The 21,902-nt window shown below is 37.4% G+C and overlaps 1 protein-coding gene across 4 annotated transcripts in view; it reads left to right on the top strand.

The window, feature by feature from the left end:
* Positions 1-4,253: 4,253 nt before the first annotated feature.
* The window catches only part of LOC137023183 (F-BAR and double SH3 domains protein 2), a 109,157-nt gene continuing 91,508 nt past the window's right edge, over positions 4,254-21,902 (top strand). The window contains exons 1-2 of one of the 4 annotated variants that reach the window (XM_067389916.1): positions 4,254-4,464; positions 10,210-10,307. In XM_067389916.1, the coding sequence (XP_067246017.1) occupies positions 4,444-4,464; positions 10,210-10,307 (119 nt within the window). In that variant the 5' untranslated portion in view covers positions 4,254-4,443. Of the gene's footprint in view, positions 4,465-10,209; positions 10,308-21,902 lie in introns of those variants that run through there. The other 3 variants (XM_067389918.1, XM_067389914.1, XM_067389917.1) reach the window with 3 other exon arrangements.

The raw sequence follows: 21,902 nt of genomic DNA, 5'->3' as shown, positions 1-21,902 counted from the left end.
CTAAAACGTGTATAGAGGAATCTACTCTGAAGAGAATATAGGCTAATCAGCAGATTGTATACTACCATTTTCAACATATGACATATATATGAACATTCCACATATATATGAAAAGGCATATATACAGAGGCGTAGCAATAGGGCAGGCAAGGCAGTCAATTGCCTGGGGCCCCGCATTTTGAGGGGGCCCCTGAGGGCTGATCACATCAGAAATGTAAATATCAATATAACACGTGACATCTCTGCATCCCCCTCTCTTGTTTGCCGCCGCGGCCCGCTTTCAAAGTGGCGCAGCGCTTACTTGCATTAAATGCCTAATTCCATTTATTAAACATGAAGAGGACATATCCGTCTGGTAGGCAGAAGCGAAAAAGAAAGCAAGAAGATGAGGAAAAGAGGAAACAGGACAGCAGTAGGCTATGTGATTGAGAGATAATGATGATTGACTTAAGGATATTAACTAACAGATCTTTTACAAAATCGTTTCACAATATTTTTTCTTTTCAAAGCAACTTTACAGAAAATGTACGTCTAAATTACAATTTAGCGATTATTTGTTATTAACAGCACACATCAGTGTTTCGTGAACAATTCTGCAGCTTTGAACGAATCGTGAGAGTCATTCATTTAATGATTCATTCATAAGTACAGTTGCTTCGTATGAATGAATGAATGAATGAATGAATGACTCGATCAGTGAGACTGTGATTTACCACCACCTACTGACGGTTTTAATTTAATATTTAAAAGTATCCCATCATCAAGTTTTTTTCTATTGATTTTATTTTTGAAATATCTGTTATATAAAGTTATTCATAAAGTAAAAAAAAAAATGCACTGGATAATCAATTTAGGGGCAAGCCTCTTACACATCAATATAAATAAATATCAACTAGTTGACATTATTAAATTAGTAGCCTACCTAGTTTATCCAGCTCTCATTAATATAAATGTGTGTGTGTGTGTGTACATATATATATATATATATATATATATATATATATATATATATATATATATGTTACTTTTCAAAGGGGATGTATATACAGTGCTGCTCAGCGTAAATGAGTACATCCCCTTTGAAAAGTAACATTTTAAACAATATCTCAATGAACACAAAAACTATTTCCAAAATATTTACAAGACTGAGTTTAATATAACATCTGTTTAATTTATAACATGAAAGTAAGGTTAATAATATAACTCAGATTACACATTTTTTAGTTTTACTCAAATTAGGGTGATGCAAAAATGAGTATATACCCCACAACAAAAACTACTACATCTAGTACTTTGTATGGCCTCCATGATTTTTAATGACAGCATCGAGTCTTCTAGGCATGGAATGAACAAGTTGGCGACATTTTGCAACATCTATCTTTTTCCATTCTTCAAGAATGACCTCTTTTAGAGACCGGATGCTGGATGATTCTCAACTTGTCTCTTCGCCATATGTGTTCGATTGAGTTCAGATCAGGAGCCAATGAATCACTTTCACCCTGTTCTTCTTCAGAAATCCAACAGTGGCCTTAGATGTGTGTTTAGGATCATTGTCATGTTGGAAAAGTGCACGACGACCAAGGGCACAAGGTGATGAAAGCATCCTCTCTTTTAGTGTAGAGCAGTACATCTGTGAATTCATGATGCCATCAATGAAATGCAGCTCCCCGACACCAGCAGCACTCATGCAGCCCCACATAAGGACACTGCCACCACCATGTTTCACTGTAGGCACCATGCATTTTTCTTTGTATTCCTCACCTTTGTGACACCATACAGTTTTGAAGCCATCCGTTCCAAAAACATTAATCACTCCAGAGTATAGAGTCCCAGTAGTCTTCATCTTTGTCAGCACGGGCCCTGGCAAACTCTAGGTGGGCTTTTTTGTGCCTGGGCTTTAGGAATGGCTTCTTTCATGGACGGCACCCATGCATTCACTCCTCTGCAGTGTACGCCATATTGTGTCACGGGAAATAGTCACCCCAGTTTGGCTTTCTACTTCTTTAGATAACTGCAGTGAACTTTCATGCCGATTTTCTTCAACCCTTCTCATCAGAAGACACTCCTGTCGAGGTGTTAACTTCCGTGGATGACCTGGACGTCTCTGTGAGATGGTTGCAGTTCCATCTTTTCTAAATTTTTGTACCACATTTGCTATAGTATTCTGACTGATAAGTAAAGCTTTGGTGATCTTCTTGTAGCCTTCACCTTTCTGGTGTAAAGAAATTATTTTGTGACATTTCTCTTCCATGTGGTGCCATTGCTGACAGCATGAAATGGGAAGGGGTTTTAACACCCTTTTATAGTTAACTGTCTGCTGGACACCTGTGTAATGAATAATTAAACTCACCTGTGGTTGAATTCTTGTTAAATTAGATATTTGTAGTCTACAATTTAGCTTTGCTCCAGAGACCCATCATCCTAATTTGAATAAAACTGATATTTGATCTGATATCTGATATTTGATCTGATATCTGTGGTTTAACAGAGAATTCTGCGAAAAATTGAACCTAAATGCTTCTCACAAGATTTCACAGCGAGGTTATTAATTACATGCGGTGAATTCAAGCGGTTTCTTCTCAGCGCACGTGTAATCTGGAAACCATGAGAATCATTGAGACACTAACAGAAATAACTTGTGGCAGAAACGGTCTAATGTTTTCGACTGCTTTTAAGTGCTTCACACAACTTTTCCCAGTACTTCAAAGCTTTCAATATTGCCCATTTTGAATGTTACTTTTAATGTGATGTCCAAAACATTATTTGTTCATACTTCATAGTTTGTCCCCATTTGTAAAACTAAAGGTTTCACGATGTAGGAAATCAAAAACTTATTAAGAAATAAAAAAGAATAAATTACCATTGTAGTAGATGCTGCAGAGGAACACTTATTGGCTTATTAGCCATTTCAACACCCTAGTATATATGTTTAATATTTAATAATAATAAAATAAAAGTTAATTGGTTATTATCTGCATCTCAACTCAAGCTCAGCGCTTTTCTGTCAGTTCTCACAGCACTGACAAATCAGGGGCTGGTGCCACCTTACAACTTAAAGAGTTAGTTCACCCAAAATTGAAAATTCTGTCATTAATTACTCACCCTCATGTCATTCAACACCTGTAAGACCTTTGTTCATCTTCAGAACACAAATGAAGATATTTTTGATAAAATGCGATGGCTCAGTGAGGCGTCCATTGAAAGCAAGATAACTAACCCTTTAAATGCCTAGAAAGCTACTAAAGACATATTTAAAGCAGTTCATGTGACTGCAATGGTTCAACCTTAATGTTATGAAGAGACGAGAATACTTTTCATGTGCCAAAAAAAAACGAAATAACGACTTTATTCAACAATATCTAGTTATGGGCGATTCCAAAACACTGCTCCATTAAGCTTCGCAGCTTTACAAATCTTTTGTTTCAAATCAGTAGTTCGGAGCGTGTATCAAACTGCTAAAGTCACGTGATTTCAGTAAATGAGGCTTCGTTACGTCATTAGTGTTTTGAAACATTTCGAAATTTCAATGTTTCACCACTGGGGGTGATGATTTCTGTTGATATGATATTGATGAAAAAATGATGATATTGCCTCAAATTTTGAGAAAAGCCGCCGCAAATTCAGTCATTTTCAGAAAAAAAAAATCAGAAAAAAGTCCCGCGAAATCCGTGAAGGACTGATATACATACACCCAAAAAAAAAAAAAAAAACATTGACCATTGTATAATTCGCACCATGTTGTGTTCTAACATCCAATGATTATATGATTTTATATGTTGCCAATAGCTATTATTCTTCCTTGTTTTTACAATGTCAGTCCTACAAAGGTGTTAGAAAATCCAGAACTGTTTGTCTTTCTATAGTTATTTTATCTATTGATCTATGTTGTCCTCTGTCTGAAGTAAATCAAATGTGTTATGTTTTCATTCCGAGGATAAATAATCATTTGAATTGCGAAATTTACTATCTTTACTATGGCCAAGGCCTAGGTTGTGAATATTAATGAACTCCTTTCGATTCTTGGACTGTCCAATCAAATAACTCAATTATTATTTAAATAACCAGCTGACTATCGCCCACGTACCAACGGCGGCCAATCAGAAGCGCCTAGTGAGCGAACGTCCCGTTACGTAATTAATATTCATGAGCTAAGCCTTCCCCGTAGTGGGGTTCGTATAGCGGGGTTCGGTATGTCCGGTCCGGGGCGCTGTTGGGCTGGTTTTACGGTTCGAGCCTGCTCTTTGGAGGCAGATTCTCTCTTTCATTACTTTCTCCCCTGATCCGCAGTGTTTGTTGAGCGTCTGCCCGACTGGACCTGCTTCATCATGGCCGTCTGAATTCAGATCTGAATCCCAGTCTGATACCCTTTTCTTAATCATCAACCCCGTTCGCTCTGGGAATCATTTCTTTGGGATTTTACTTCATTTGTGCCAATGTTTAAACATGCAGCCTCCGCCAAGAAAGGTAAGAAACCAGCGTTGGAACAATGTGTGTGTGTGTATGTGTGGTGTGTGTGTGTGTGAGTGTGTTTTCTTTAAATGTGATTTGCAACACTGTTACATTGTCCCGAAGTTTCAACTTTGTTTCCAGCCGCTGTTTGTTTTGAAACAATGTATCAGTTTTTATTTGTAACGGAAACGATGTATCAAGAGTTTTCTCGATCAGTTCTGTTTTTATTGTTGTTTTTAGAGCAGAAGCGGTGGTAACGTTAAATAATCCCGAAATTCAGCAGATATCTTACCAGAGATGATAGATGCGTGTTTTAGGGGCTGGTTTGTTCTCAGATAACGGTTAAACCATGCAGCCATGAGAGTCGTCTTGTTTTGTGTGTTTTTACTCAGATTGAACCCAGTCACCATGCTTTTGTCAAATAGACGGATCACTTATTGGTATTCCAACCCTATAATCTGACATTTGGTTACACATCTCGGCTAAATGTGTCATTTACATCGTGGAAATATGAGTTTAAGAGCATATGTCCTACAGAAATGTTTTTCTGTCTCTCACAGAGGTGACAGCAGGGGTGTTGGGTTTCAAACTCATGTCCCACAGGCTGTATGGAGGAATGTGAAATTACCTCGCAAAAAAATTGTATTCCTCTCATTCCACACACATTCATGTATTAAAATCATCAAAGCATTGCATCAGAGCGTAAAAGCCATAAAGGTGACGTTTGACTTTTGCTATTGCTTTGTCTTGTGAAGAGGAGAAAGGCTGATAGCATGTAGCACAGGTTTACCCCTTAAAAACCCCGTTATTTTCGCAAAATGATGTTATAAAATGGAAATACTAAACAAAGACGCGTATAATACTCGTTATCTTTGGTCGTTGTAACGCTGGTAATGTTTGCTTTGATTTAAATGCACAATAAATGACGTTTAGCTCTACAGATATGCAGGAGACAGGATACAGTACTATATATGATTTGCATAAATGTGTGTTTTAGGAAAAATTAAAAGGTGAATGTGCCTAACAGTCAGTAAATATGTTATCTAATGTCTCTTTCAAACCAAATATCTGATCTGGTCTGTGTCTGACATCTGTGGATATTTCCATAAAGGTCTGATCAGCCTCTCCACTGTAATAAATGCCTGGAAAATGTGCTGTTTTGTTGAAGCACTGTTGCTTTCCTCTGACGCAAATGCTGTTGTTAGTGTTTCCTCCATCTCGGAGTAATAATGCTTCACCTGTACAGCTCAAAGTGGTGATGAGAGCCGTGCAGCCGGCTGTCATACTGTGTGTTATGGTGCAGCCTGTAACATTGTGTCTTGCTGATGCTGCCAGGGTTGGAAACCTGGGCGTTCTGTATTATTTTCCATCCTTATTGGCTCTAACCTTTAGGGAGTTGTTATAGAACCAATTATCTCCTCACCTGCCAAGTGGAGAACTTCTGTTGTAATTAACAGTTTCTCCCCAGATATTAGTCAACCTGCCCGGGCTCATTGGTCTGGTCCGTTGGGTTTTTCTTTGCCTTGTAGTTGCATTTGGGTTGTGAACCTCAGGTACCTTTTTATGTGTTTTATTTAACACAGCACAACATGATTGAACCCAAGACCATGGCCATTTGTTGGGTGTTCGATGACCACTTCTTATACATTTGGTCACCTAATCTTCAGGACAATTAAATTTCTATGTAATATTTGTATGTTTTTTGGCAATGTGCAAGGGATATTTTTATAAGAGCATTTAACTTAAAAAGAAATGCTATCAATGCCATATTTCCTGTAATCATGATTAATTTAGAGTTCCGGAAGGTTTTGGCAACACAAAGCTATTTACAAGTTTAATCAATGTTGTTTCATAAATGAAGTGTTTCATATCATTCCATCCACAACTTAAAGATCCATATGTGAGCAGTTAAAGGTCTTAACGGGATAGTTCACCCAAAAACGAAAATTTGATGTTTATCTGCTTACCCCCAGGGCATCCAAGATGTAGGTGACTTTGTTTCTTCAGTAGAACACAAATGATGATTTTTAACTCCAACCATTGCCGTCTGACAGTCTTATAATGCGAGTGAATGGTAACACAATTTATAAGAGCCAAAAAATATGCATAGACAAATCCAAATTAAACCCTGTGGCTCATGACGCCACATTAATGTCCTAAGACACGAAACAATCGGTTTGTGCATGAAACCGAACAGTATTTATATAATTTTTTACCTCTAATACACCACTATGTCCAACTGCGTTCAGCACTCGGTTAGTGATGTCTGATCGCGCTCTGACAATGGCAGTGATGTCTCGTGCATATACTTTAATGAGTGGTAGACATCACTGCCGTTGTCAGAGCACGATCAGACCTCACAAAATTTTCATTTTTGGGTGAACTATCCCTTTAAATGAAACCTGCTTCTTTTACTGTTGACCTTCCTTTAGACAAACCTCAATAAAGGGCTCTTAAAGGGTTAGTTCACCCCAAAATCAAAATTCTGTCATTACTCACCCTCATGTTGTTCCACACCTGTAAGTCTTTCGTTCATCTTCGGAACACAAATGAAGATCAACCGAACCTGAATGACGTGCGAGAACAAACCTCTTCCAGAAGCTCAAACGTTCTCTGTAAGACACGAGAATTAACCTCATTGGTTACGCGGCACGTTTAGCCTTCCGGAATAGGTTTGTTCTCACACTTCATTCAGGTTCGGGTGAGTTTATGTTTATGTTCTCTGATCAAGGTTTATAAATGCCTAAATTAAATATGTTCATCATAAAAAAAGATTGAGTCCCTTCAGAAAATTTGACTAAACCTCTCAATGCATATGGATTAGTTTTCCGATCCTTCATGAACTTTTTGAATACATCAAGTTTCCAGTTCCAAAGGCAGTCTATGGAGGGACAGAAATCTCTAAAATTTAATCAAAAAGATCTTCATTTGTGTTCTGAACAAAAGTCTTACGGGTGTGGGACGACATGAGGCTGAGTAATTAATGACAGAATTTTCATTTTTTGGTGAACTTACCCTTTAAAGTAAATGCATCTATGGTTCTATGAAGTATCTTTAACATCCATAGAACCTTTCCATTGCACAAAATGTTCTTTATTGTGGAAAAAGGTTCTTCAGATTTTTAAAAAGTACTTCAGTTCACACTAAGAAAAATTATTCTTTTAAGAACCGTTTACTGAAATGTTCTTTGGGGACTCCAAAATGGTTCATTTATGGTATCGCTCTCACCCATCACCCCTTTGTTTTTAAGAAAAAAATTTGCAAAAAAGTGACTTACCATGAATACCATGGTACGTGAACGTGTACTCATTCAGTACCATGGTATACTAATGTTCTAAACCTCTCTGTGTGGTTCTGCTGATTACTTGCTTCTCTGTTTTTGATGCTGTGCTGATGCAGATTTTTGTGTAATAGTTTCTGAAGTCTTCAGATGTCATTAAATATGGAATCTTAGGACGTGTCATGCCAGGAAACAATTCCTCTGTCATGCTAAATAACACATTTTTCTCATAATAAAAGTCCGTAATTCATCTTTACTGTTTTGTTATAATCATTTAATCTTATCCAGATTACATAACTTGGAAATACTTCAGACATTTCAAGGCCTTGGAAGCATTTGAACTTCATGGTGATACATTTCTTTCAATATGGCCATGTCTGTAGAAAAATGCAAATATCTGTTTTTAATTTTGGTACAGTTTTTATTAATCTGAGAGTTGTGTTTCAGAGGATGTAATAATGTGTTAAATAACATCTGTATGCTAAAAAATCTTACATAAAGCATCATCGTCACACCGTGTCTACACCGGACAATGCGACGTGACAAAAGACAATAGAACCCATGGCCTCAAATTAAAAAAAATCCCCCTAGAAGAGTCACCTAAGGGGGAATTCCCCATATTTTCCAAAATGAAATTCAGGCCTTGATACAGTATGCCAAAAAAAAACAAAGTTTCTGAAAAAGTATCGTTCAGGAACTGATATTGAAGTCAAGGTATCGGTATCGATTTTGAAAATTTTTGAACGATATCCAGCACTACCCATTATAATCAGTGATGTTGTCTACACTGGATGCGGCGCGACACGACACAACAAATCCCCAACAGTAAATTGATGCCTCGTTCTATTTACGACGTGCTCAAAACACTTGCGATACTTCTCATAGGAAGGACAAATGGATTTGCAGTGGTCACTTTGTCACGTCCAGTGTAGACCGCTTCTATCTGTCCGATCGCATCCGGTGTAGACAGTGTTAGTCCATGGTACCTCTACAATACATCTAAAATACATATTTTGTAAAGAGGTGATGTGTCTGTCTGTTCTTGATCAGGCTTAAATCAGGCCTGTGATTGCTCACCTTGAAGCTTAGACTAATAAAGAACAATAATATAGTACCATATCTATATCAGTCTAATCTATACAATGAGCAGTATATATTGTATTATACTACAGGGCTGTTGAATGCTTGAATCTGATTAGTTGACGAACGCTCTAAGGTGTGCAATTTTGTTCTATAATCGCATACTCTCTCACGCTCTCTCATTTAAACGCACACACACACGTACTGTATACAGACACATACTCGCACAGAAACGTATTGTCCGCCCTGCTCTGACTACTTAATCAGTAAAATAGTTTAGCAACTTAAAAGCTACATGATGTTTCTCACCAGTGAGGTAATAACTGTGAGGTTCTTGAGGTAGATAAACTTATAGTTTCGTCATTAGTAGAGACACTGCTGCCGTGAGAGATGCACAGACTCTCTCTCTCTTTCTCTCAACTGCGTTAATAACTGTATCAACAGTATTATTCTGCTATCAAGACTCAAGCCTTCATTACTAGTTCTGAAACAATGTTTTGTAATTAGCAAGAGGCTTGGGATGAGATGCGTAAGAAATTAGTCCCACACACAAGGGTGTTTTAAGGACAAAAATCTGACAAATGTCTTGAAATACAACATCTGAACAGCATTGCCGTGTGGTAACTATAGTATAAGCGGAATAATTGACTCCGGGCCGTTGAATTATTAGAATATAATGCACACCTGAGGTGTAATGCACACCGCTTTGCTTCATGGCCGCATTACCACCTTGGGTGTGTAGTATTTTCTAATAATTCAATGGCCCGGAGTCAATAATTACTTGCATATAGAATAGTTTAAAGCTGAAGTGTGTTATATTCACGCTATTGAAATAATAATTATTTCCTGACCATCACGGGTCAGGTTGTCCCACCCACAATCTCACGCCATGTTTTGAGTCGCAACATATCAAACTGGGAAAGGAGAAAGAGTTTTAACATTTAAAAAATGACACACTTCAGCTTTAATAGTCTCTTGTGACTGCGAGTGACTATATACGTGATTATATACACTCTAAAAAATGCTGGGTTGTTTCAAATGGACAAAAAAGGACAAACCCAACCATTGGATTAAATTTTTAAATGCATTTTTTAACCCAGCGGTTGGGTTTGTCCATATTTGACCCAAATTTGGGTTGAAACAACCCAGCATTTTTTTAGAGTGTACGTTTTTATAGAAAGAATCAACCATAAAAATGTGTCAGTTTGCTCTGTTAGAGTTTGAATGCAGGAATTTTTCTCTTGTTGTTTGGAAAGGTTGTGAATTTGTCGTTTTGGCGTATACATACGGTTGACTGGAGCTGGAAACACAATAATGAGCTCATGTGGGACAGTGTGTGTGTGTGCAACTGGCATGTGCCATCCTCTTCCTCGCCTCTAATGATGTCGTCTGCTCTTCAGGTAAAAGTGACACAGGAATTGAAGAACACACATACGGAGCAGCTCGGCCGCCTGCACCTTAAACATCAGACAGAATGTGATTTATTGGAAGATATGAGGTAAGCCATTTAATGAAAAACACGTGCCTAAAACACACATGCATCCATACAAGTGAACAAATAAAACAAAATGTTGAGAGAACTCTCCCTCTTTCTGAAGACCGCTCGGATTGCAGGACCGGGATGTGACGAAGGCATTTCCTTTGGACTTCCTGCTCGTGGGCCAGTTGTTCCCACAGCTGGAAGTCATAACAGCTCTGCTCTTCTCTTTTTTTTCCTGTTTTTTTTTTTTTTCTTCTTTTTTCTCGTCTTCTCTTTAAAGGGATTGAGGGCTGGTTCAGAACAGGGGGAGTGAATCGTGTTAAAACCGCTGCTTTTGGACACAGAATTTATGTACGTCTTCTGCGTGTATGTGTTTGTACATGCTTACAGTGTTTAGGAAGATATTTGACAGTGGCACACCCTCACGAGGGAGCTGACGACGAAAATTGCAGTGCAATCATAATCTACTGCACGGGCTATTTTGGTGTGTGTTTGTGTGATGGAGTGAAAAGAAGTTTCTGTCCAAAAGGGACAGAGAGAGAGGATGAGGATGGGTTAAACTGCATATTTTTACAAGTGATTAGTTGATGGATTTTCTAAAAGACTACTCTGAAGAGTGTAATTTCTAGTGACACTAGTGGTAGGGTTAGTTTTTCAAATAACATAGGAATAAATAAATAAATAAATAATATAATATTATTTATATATATATATATATATATATATATATATATATATATATATATATATATATATATATATATATATATATATATATATAATTATATTATATTATATTATATTATAAAAAAAATTTGTGTGTGCATGCTGCCCCTTATATTACAAAGCGACTTATGTAGTGCATTTAACACCAAGCACATAAAAAAGTACAAAACGCTCACAAATGGATTTGTGCCGAATGTTAGAGGTACTTAAGCCCATATTTATTTATATTGCATGTTTCCTATATACCAGTTTAGAGAATTTATTGGGGATTGAAGGGAACTAAAATACATGTTTATGGTGTTTATAATGTTTTTTAAAAGTTTTCTTTTATTTACTGGTGTTTTACATTGTTTCTGAATGTAAAAAAGTGACTTATACACTGACTTGTTTTTTTCCCCACAATGCAGTTTTGACCCTGTGAGACTTGTAGTCAGGTGCGACTTATTTCCGTAAAATACTTTTTTTATGTCACAGAAAGAATTAATACAGCCTAAGTAATAAAAGTAAAAGTCTTATTGGATGCAAGACAACAGTCAGTAGTAAAATAAGAACTAATTACAGGTAATATGACAAATAAATACAAACCCCCTAGTGTGCTGCTAGCTTCTCCAAAGCTGTGAGTACTAAAATTAAGAATCAGATGTTTTAATTAAGCAATAATGTACTTGACACAATGTTGTATTGTGAATATAGACATGGCCGAAGAGATTGCAAGCGTTTCACTGTGTTAAACCAATAAGCCCTGGCTTGGTTGGTCTCATGTACATTTTTTAATTTTAGAAGTGTTATTTGGCATACCTGCTGTTTCGGAGAAAGGACAAACTTTATTCCATGCATGAAGCAGAGTCATTCTGCCAGTGTCTAGCTTTGCATCTTTACGCAGAACAGCTAGCAGCACACTTTAATAGCTTCACGCCTCATAGCCAAAGACCTTCAGCTTGTATTTCTGCTGTCCCCGACTATAGGCAGTATGGAAGACAAAAAAAATATAGTGAGACATGAAAGTCAGTCACACTGTGAGTCAGCTAACCATCTGGAATCCTGCCGAATGTGCAGTTTCCTAGCTGGTGCTAGCAGTGATGCCACATTTAAAGGTGATGTTTGTGATTATTTTTGATCTTAAAATGCTTAGTTTAATGTGCAGGAACAACGGTATGAAGGTTATTGTTTGTTTGAGATCTGTCATAATGGAAGGGAAGGTTGAAATGCATGGAAAATCTGTTTGGAAACTCTTAACTCTTAAATTTTGCAGTATCGTCACTACTGGCACAGAACTACATACTTTACCATTGACCTGAAAGTAAGACGGTCTGTTCAGGATTTCAAAATCATTAAGAAAAATTAGTAAAATTAATGTTGACTTTTCCATTAATGCAGAGTAGACTGCACTTTTATATAAAGCCTATCGAGACTAAAGCCCTAGAAACATATATTTAGCACCAGACTAAGGGTACGGTCACATTTACTGTTGTTCAGCAATTTTTCACAGTCGAAAATGAGTCAGTTTACTATGAATCTGTGGATTTTCGCCTGAGGGATTTTCCCACACAGATTTCAAATCGGGATCAAGTTGGCTACACAAATTTGCTGGTTTGAACAACAGAAAGTGGCTTGGTTTGACTTTCGTGTGAGCTGTGCTTCAAACATTTCTACACTATTGATAATGGAAGTCAGAAATTTCTGTAATGTTACTGCACCTTAACTCAAAAAGGGACTAAAGGATGTAAAATTTACTTGTTCTTTCAATTTGTGCTGTTTGTATGTTGCATAAGGTAGACTAGCATGAAAAGAGAATTACAGTTGCCAAAGCTTATTCCTACTTGAAAACACATTACATTTCCATGGACCTAATGGTGACTTTATGATCTTGTCATTTGTCAGTGTCAAAGACATAGATTCGGTTTTCCCCTCTGTTCTTTGTTCCACTGTCTGACTCTTGCTGACAAACACATAACACAAACATTCTCAAGGTGGTCTAGTGGGATAAATCGATGGCTCGGCCAGGAGTCAAAGAGCCCCATTGATTTGAGCTTCTCTTTTGGGTTTGATCTTCCTGTTTACCTACTGGCCCACTAATGCTCTGAACGTAATCTCTCAGACAGGACAAGGGGACAGCTATGTGAGCAGATTTATTATAACTCTAGAACTTAAGTACAGTCATGCTCACACTGTGTCCGATATATTTAAGTGTGAGTTCATAGTGTATTTTGGGAAGTACTGCTGACTCTTACAGAACGGAATGCTGGAGTCAGTAGTAACTTCAAACATGAAGGTCTCTGCTGTAGTCTGTGTGTTGTTATTTCTTCTGTTGCTCACCCGTTTGCAAATGCGCAGGCGTTGATGTGAGCACTTTTGTCTGCTGGCAAAAACCATGTCTGAGATTGCTTAGAAACATTTATTTTTATTTTATTTTTCTTCTAAGAATTGTGATTTTTATTTAAAACAAAGCACCAGGTTTGCTGCGCTTGTTTGTATGGCTGCATAATTTGACCAAATATTTATGATTTTATATTCATAAATATGACTAAAAATAATAATTCTCGTTTTTTCACTAAATAAAAATATTAAAGAAAATAATAATTTTACCATTGTAATTTTCACCGTAAAATAAAATATATAGCAAATTATATTATTTAAAATATATATAGAGAGAGATATAGAGATATATGTATGTATGTATGTATGTATGTGTAATTTTACTCTTTTATTACTTAACCGCTCTGAGACACTGGATCATGAGCTGCTTGTTTATAAAAGAACACTCTGAAACATGCAGCACATATATTTATTTAATTAAATCATAGCCTTTGTGATTTGTGCTAAGCCATATCATGTTTTCAGGTTTTTTTTTAAAACTTACTCCATCACATGATTGAGGAATCGTTCATATCTGTAGTACAAATGGTGTAGGATGATATATGTGCACAGGGCAGCAGTTGACGGGGACCGTATCTATATCAGAGATGCCCTGATACTGCCGACAGGAAGACATGGGAGGGAGCCATGCACAAGGGATTGTGGGAAATAGTTGAGGAATCCTGTGTGATATTAAAGAGTTGAAAGACAGTTGTTGTTTCAGAAACTAATGGATGAAGCAGATGAAAAAGGAGGAAAAAGCAAAGCAGACAAGGGAGAAATAGTTGCTTTGAGGGAGCCGATTTGTGCCGTTTGTGTACAAGAGACATAATGAGTTCCATCAAGAGTCTTCTGGCTGGATCTGTTTCTCTTGGTTTCTGTTACACTTTCTGACTCTTTGTTTGATTGTCAACCCACTAGGGAGTTTGACGTATATACTGTGTTTTTCTAGAAATGGGAATCGGTGTGCATATATATTATAAAACAGACAGTTCAGAGACTGTTCTAATTTCAGTTGGAATTATATTGAATATCTAATATTTATAATATATTTATTAATGTACATATCATTTTGACTGATCTTTTGGCTTGTGTCCATCAAGTTTGAAATACAAAGAAGAGATTATTGTGAATTAAAGGGCTAAAAAAATTATGAAATGACCGTTCACAAAGACCCGCCCCCTTTAGTTACTGTTGCTATGTCCGACAAGCTGTGCCGATCTCTCGCCACACATCATGTTCAAAAATACATTGCGGAGCAAAGAGGACACTGACAACACATGGACAGAAAGGACAGAGCAGGTTACTTTTAATATGAAACAAAGAAATGTATTTTTAAAAAAATGTAAACAATAAATCCCATTTTGTGGCTCTATAATGTGTCTTCACAGATCGCTGTAGCGCCTCAGTTCAAGCACTGCTTTGTCGGACAAAATGGCGGATTCGGCGTTATGATTGGTTAGATTGCCTGTCAATCAAACTCCTGGTGTCAATTACTCACCCTCTTGTAGATAAGATATTTTCAGTGAAGTCTGGGAGATTTCTGTCCCTATATTGACAGTACATGCAACAACCACTTTGTCACTTAAAAAAGTTCTTAAAGAAGTTGTAAAACTAATCCATATGAATCGAATGGTTTAGTGCAAATTTCCGGAAGAGACACAATCGCTTTATATGATGAACAGATTGAAATCAGGCTTTTATTCACACATAATTGATCAGCGAACATAAACAGAAGCTCAACCGAACCTGCTTGACGCACGAGAACAAATCTCATTTGTTCTTGCGGAAGCTCAAATGTGCCGCATAACACACTAGAATGAACCTCATTGGTTCTCGCATGTCAAGCAAGCAGGGTTGAGCTTCCGTTTCTGACGTGTTGCATGTACTGTTAATGGAGGGACAGAAATCTCTTAGGCAAGGGCGAGTAAATGATGACAGAATTTTTATTTTTTAGGGGGAGTGAACAATGCCTTTTAATGTTTAACTGACTGGATTATCTAAAAATCAATAATTATTAAATTATTTAAAATAGAAAGAATTTTTTAATTTGAATTTGTGACATATAAAGTGATGTACAATTAGATTTTGGTTATCGTAGGCTGATGCTTTCCTCATGCTGACAGTTTGAGTTATTCTGTGTTTTCTATATCAGATCTGACCTGACCATTAACTCTATCATTCAAATGCACAGAAATCATGCTCTCCATCATTCAGTAATGAATGAGCTTTTCTTACAAACATCGTCTCTCACACACACACACACACACACACAAGCTGCTCAACTCTCAAAGACTTTAATGAAATTGAGTCTGCCTGCCTCCTGAATCTCGAGGCTAATTTGATCAGAGAGGTATTTCATGAAAAGCCTTTTCATCCTTTCTGCAACATTCTCAAACACCAAAACGCATCTGCTCACTGATGTCAGACCAGCTCGAGCCTCGATCTCACACGTGGACAATAAATAATATGTGGTGTGAATGTTTCAGGTTGATATAGATAGGCATGAGATTAAAGTGATAACACAACTGTTTAACACAAAAGAGGACATTTTGATGAATTTTGATGAAAACCAATGAGTCTAACTGTTGTTTTGGTCCCAATTGACTTTAATTGTATGGACAAAAACAGATAAAACCATTTCCATATAATTTATTAATTTCACAAGGTAAACTTGCGTTGAAAAGTGTGAGATCAGTATGATTTTTTTTTTTTTTTAAAGAAAATTTATGTTTTTATTCAGCAATTAAATAGATGCATTAAATTGATCAAAAGTGACAGTAAAGATATGTATAATGTTACAAAATATTTCTATTTAAAAAGTGCTGTTCTTTTAAACTCTGTTCATCAAAGAATCCTGAAAAAAAAAAGATGGTTTCCTCAAAAATATGAAACGGTACAACTGCTTGCAACATTGATCATAATAAGAAATGTTTCTTGAGCAGCAAATCAGCATATTATAATGATTTCTGAAGAATCATGTGACACTGAAGACTGGAGTAATGATGCTGAAAATTCAGCTTTGCATCACATGAATAAATTACATTTTTAAAATATATTCTAATAGAAAAGTTCTTTTAAATTGTAATAATATTTCACAATGACAATTATTGTTTTTAACACAGGAAAATGTTCCTCATACAAAGCTATCGTATGCATTCAGAAGACTTGTGTATGTTGTACTGTATTACTTTTATGCTGCTTTCATGATGTTTATCTTGGTAATTATGGGGGTTCAAGTCCCTAAACATTATTATGAGAAGTAGATGGTGATTTTGCCTTATCAAGCAGCACTAACTAACTCCAAGAATCTGTATTATAGCACTTTTCCCTGATGTCTTTTAGAGCAGTAGAACAATAGGAGCGAGTGGGGCCCAGACATGCCTTCTATCCTAGAGATGATCTGTGTGTGTGTGTGTGTGTGTGTGTGTGTGTGTGTGTGTGTGTGTGTGTGTGTGTGTGTGTGTGTGTGTGTATTTAGTGGGAAAAAAACAGATGACGGTGATCTGGGAAGAAAAATGGCGCAAATTCCTGAAGATTTCAGGCCGTGCCTTGAGGATGGAGGCATTACAACACTTGAGACGAGTAAACAGATTTGAATGTGAAAAGTGAGCCAGTTTGTGATGTTAAAGCATGATGGGTGTTTTTTGAAGGGGATGAAGGAATTTGAGGAGGCATGTGAGAGCAGGAGGTGCTGATAACGAAAGGAGGAGGAGACATGTAATGCTTGACTCCAGCAGCGTCCCACTGGAGTTCACATTCTGTCATGCTCACTTTAACAAACAGTCATGTTCTCCCACCCAAACACGCAGCGTTCATAAGCAAATTCAACAGTGCACGTTTATGAATTCTTAAAGAGAGCAAGCAAGCCAAATGTTTCAAAGTGGAATGCTTCACACACGCTCCAGAATGTCACAAAAACAATGTGCAGGTCACATTTCACCATAAAATCAATGAAAAAAGAAATGACACTTTGTTGTAGTGAGTGTACAGCTTGTATTTTACATTGTAGCAGTGTAAATTTGCTGTCCCCTCAAAATAACTCAACACACAGCCATTAATGTGTAAACCGCTGGCCACAAAAGTGAGTACAACCCTAAGTGAAAACATCCAAATTGGGCCCAAAGTGTCAATATTTTGTGTGGCCATTATTATTTTCCAGCACTGCCTTAACCGTCTTGGGTATGGAGTTCACCAGAGCTTCACAGTTTGCCACTGGAGTCCTCTTCCACTCCTCCATGATGACATCACAGAGCTGGTGGATGTTAGAGACCTTGCGCTCCTCCACCTTCCATTTGAGGATGCTCCACAGATGCTCAATAGGGTTTAGTCCATCACCTTTACCGTCAGCTTCTTTAGCAAGGCAGTGGTCGTCTTGGAGGTGTGTTTGGAATACTGCCCTTCGGCCCAGTCTCCAAAGGGATGGGATCATGCTCTGCTCATTCATGGTTCTCTCAATGAACTGTAGCTCCCCAGTGCCGGCAGCACTCATGCAGCCCCAGACCATGACACTCCCACCACCATGCTTGACTGTAGGCAAGACACACTTTTCTTTGTACTCCTCACCTGGTTGCTGCCACACATGCTGGACACCATCTGAACCAAATAAGTTTATCTCTGTCTCATCAGACCACAGGACATGTTTCCAGTAATCCATGTCCGTAGTTTGCTTGTCTTCAGCAAACTGTTTGCAGGCTTTCTTGTGCATCATCTTTAGAAGAGGCTTCCTTCTGGGATGACAGCCATATAGACCAATTTGATGCAGTGTGCGGTGTGTGGTCTGAGCACTGACAGGCTGACCCCCCACCCCTTCAACCTCTGCAGCAATGCTGGCAGCACTCATACGTCTGTTTCCCAAACACAACCTCTGAATATGACGCTGAGCACGTGCACTCAACTTCTTTGGTCGACCATGGCAAGACATGGTCTGAGTGGAACCTGTCCTGTTAAACCGCTATATGGTCTTGGCCACCATGCTGCAGCTCAGTTTCAGGGTCTTGGCAAACTTCTTAAGGCTCCGGTATACTTCAAACGAAATCAAAGAACGAACTGATGTGACGTAATTTCGAACAAAATCAGGCCAAAGAGAAGTTTGTTTTGTGTTCATTTTGGAAGTTCGAAACGGCTTGCCAAAGCGAACTTTCAGGAAAAGTTTGCTTCAGCTGCAAAACACCTTCGTACTACCATTGGTCCGTGACGATAACGTAATAGGAGGTGTGCGCTGAGGCTCCACCTTCACTCGCGTGGGTAGCTTCTTTGAGTCATTTCGTGTTGAATTCATTGAGGTAAGATCTCTGCGGGTGAAAACATGAACACACTGGATAGCCGCTTTATAGTACAAAATGGAGTTGTGCTTGTAAAAAAAAAAAAAAAAAAAAAAAAAAGAGGCACTAACACTGTTTTTCATGTTTGATACTGTAAAGCTTCTTGATTTTAAGCACTCTATTGAATAAAGTGCTGTATGACATGATGTGACTGGAGTGCTACTTTGCAGAGCTTGTGCTAACATTCCCATACTGTTATGATCAGACGTTTTTCTTATGCTTTCTATAATAAATGCTTGCTGTTTTCTCATTTTTGTTGTGTTTATTTTGTTACTGAGAAGAAAGTGCACGGCACATATTTACATATTCATATAACGGTCTCTCTCAGCGGTGTGGGCGGAGTCAGATGTTCGTTTACAGTATATCGTTGGTCACGCATTTTGAACTTTGTTTTACCCCTAAACGAAGAACGAAAAAGAACTTTGTTTGAAGTAACTGGGGCCTTTATAGCCTACACCATCTACATGTAGAGCAACTATTCTTTTTTCAGATCCTCATGCCATGTTGAACTTCCAGTGACCAGTACGAGAGAGTGAGAGTGATAACACCAAATTTAACACACCTGCTCCCCATTCACACCTGAGACCTTGTAACACTAATGAGTCACATGATACCGGGGAGAGAAAATGGCTAATTGGGCCCAATTTGTACATTTTCACTTAGGGGTGTACTCACTTTTTTGGCCAGCGGTTTAGACATTAATGGCTGTGTGTTGAGTTATTTTGAGGGGACAGCAAATATACACTGTTATACAAGCTGTTGTCACTCACTACTTTACATTGTAGCAATGTAATGTCATTTATTATGTGTTGTCACATGAAAAGATATAATAAAATATTTACAAAAATGTGAGGGGTGTACTCACTTCTGTGAAATACTGTGTGTGTGTATGTATATACACACAGTATTTCACAGAAGTGTGTGTATATATATAATTATATATATATATATATATATATATATATATATATATATATATATATATATATATATATATATAATTATATATATATATATATATATATATAAAATATAATATAATATATACACATATATTATATATATATACACACACATATATTAATACTTTTATTCAGCAAGGATGCATTAAATCAAAAGTGACAGTAAAGACATTTATTTGACAAGCAAAACAAACGTTTTCAACATTAATAAGACATTTTAAAATACATTTTTAAATATATTCAAATAGAAAAGTTATGTAAATTTTTAGTAATATTTCACAATTTTTTTAACGTGTAATAAAATAAATTAATAATACTAATAATAATAATAAAAATAATAATAATAAAATAAAAATGGTGTCATCAAAATTGGCTTTATTTTCTTGAAGAAAAATGTTAATTGTTATATTATTTCTTTATTTAGATTTTAGAGTGAAACCAGGCATGTTCCTGACTGGTTTTGTGAGATTTACCTACAGAGGATGCCACATCAGATGCGCACACACACACACAAACACACACACACACACACACTTGGCCGTCTGTGGTGTGTTTTGGGGAGATTACATCGGTCTCACACCCAAACAATCATTAATTGGAAAAGCTGGAAGTGAAACACAAGGCCTTGACCTCTCCGACCTCTTCCTCTCCTCTCACCAATAGCTCAAACGCCTCCGACATTCTTAATTAGATCGAAAATGCTCCTCCTAATGCCCATCGATTCTTTTATCTTTCGCTCTCATCTCATCTCTCCACCCTTTTGTCTTGTCCTGCTGTTGTGCTTTGTTTTTAGAACGGTCCCACACTCTTGTTCTTGATAGTGGTGTTTGAGTCAACGGTCTTTATTACTATTTCTCATGCTTAGAGTTAGTGAATTAGATCAATAACAATATATATTCAAGTTCAGTGTGTGCGTCGTTTTAGAGCACTTGCTTTCTAGTGATCAGATACTAGACGAAAAAAAAGGGTGAAGAAAATACATTGAAAAAGGTATCTAGAGACCAGAAGATCACAGAGACTTGGTCGCAGGACTCTTTTGGCAACTAGATGGTTTATTATTGTATTAGGCTGTAAAATTTCACGCCCTGAAAGCGTTAACATTATCTTTCTTGGAAACAGACACAGCGTCATTCAAGGTTTACTGACCTCTGGATTAGTTTTATCTGTTTATGACTTTATACAAACACACGTCATGGTCCCATCTGTATGGTTTGACTGTGTTTATGACTGTTATATTATTTCTTTTTAGGAAGTAATTAGTCAGTTAGCATTTAGTGTACAAAGATTAGTATGAATAACTCCCATTAACCTTAAATTATTTGGACACTGATGTCATGCATAAAAATATCTGGATATCACTGCATCAACGTAATACCAACCAAAGTGGTGGGTTGGTATTATTGGGACACACCTCTTTATTATTGAATTGAGGTGTGTTTCAATTAGACCCATTGCCACAGGTATATAAAATCAAGCACCTAGCCATGCAGTCTGCATTTACAAACATTTGTGGGGAAAAAATGGGTTGTTCTGAAGAGCTCAGTAATTTCAAGCATGCTACTGCAATAGGATGCAACCTGGTCAATAAGTCACTTTGTGAAGTTTCATCCTTTCTAGTAAGTGGTATTATTGGAAAGTGGAAGCATTTAGGAATAGCAGAAACTCAGCCAAACAGAGGACCATTTAAAGTTACAGAGCAGAGTCAATGAGTTCTGAGGAGTATGGTGCGTATAAGTCTGATTCCATAGCTGAAGAGTTCCAAACTTCCACTGGCTTTAATATCAGCATAAAAACTGTGTGGCGGGAGCTTCATGGAATGGATTTCCATGGCCAAGCAGCTGCATGCAAGCCTCGCATCACCAAGTACAATGCCAAAGGTCAGATGGAGTGGTGTAAAGCACACCGCCACTGGACAATGAGTGACACATCACGCTTCTCTGTTTGGCAGCCTGATCCCTTACTTTCAGTGAAGGGAAATCTTAATGCCTCAGCATACCAAGGCTCACTTGGTTAGCGACCTCACAAATGCTCTTCTGGATGAATGGACTAAAATTCCCACAGAAACACTCCAAAATCGTGTGGAAAGCCTTCCTAGTAGATTGGAAGCTGTTATAGCTGCAAAGGGGGATCCAAATCCATATTAAAGGGCTAGTTCACCCAAAAATGTCACTAATTCTGTCACAAAGTACTCACCCTCGTGTTGTTCCAAACCCTTAAGACCTTCGTTCATCTTTGGAATACAAATT

This window comes from Chanodichthys erythropterus, chromosome 7 (genome assembly GCF_024489055.1).
Source record: "Chanodichthys erythropterus isolate Z2021 chromosome 7, ASM2448905v1, whole genome shotgun sequence".
In the NCBI taxonomy this organism is placed as follows: Eukaryota; Metazoa; Chordata; class Actinopteri; order Cypriniformes; family Xenocyprididae; genus Chanodichthys; species Chanodichthys erythropterus.
The sequence above is the reverse complement of the archived record's forward strand: the minus strand, read 5'-3'. Positions and strand labels throughout refer to the sequence as shown.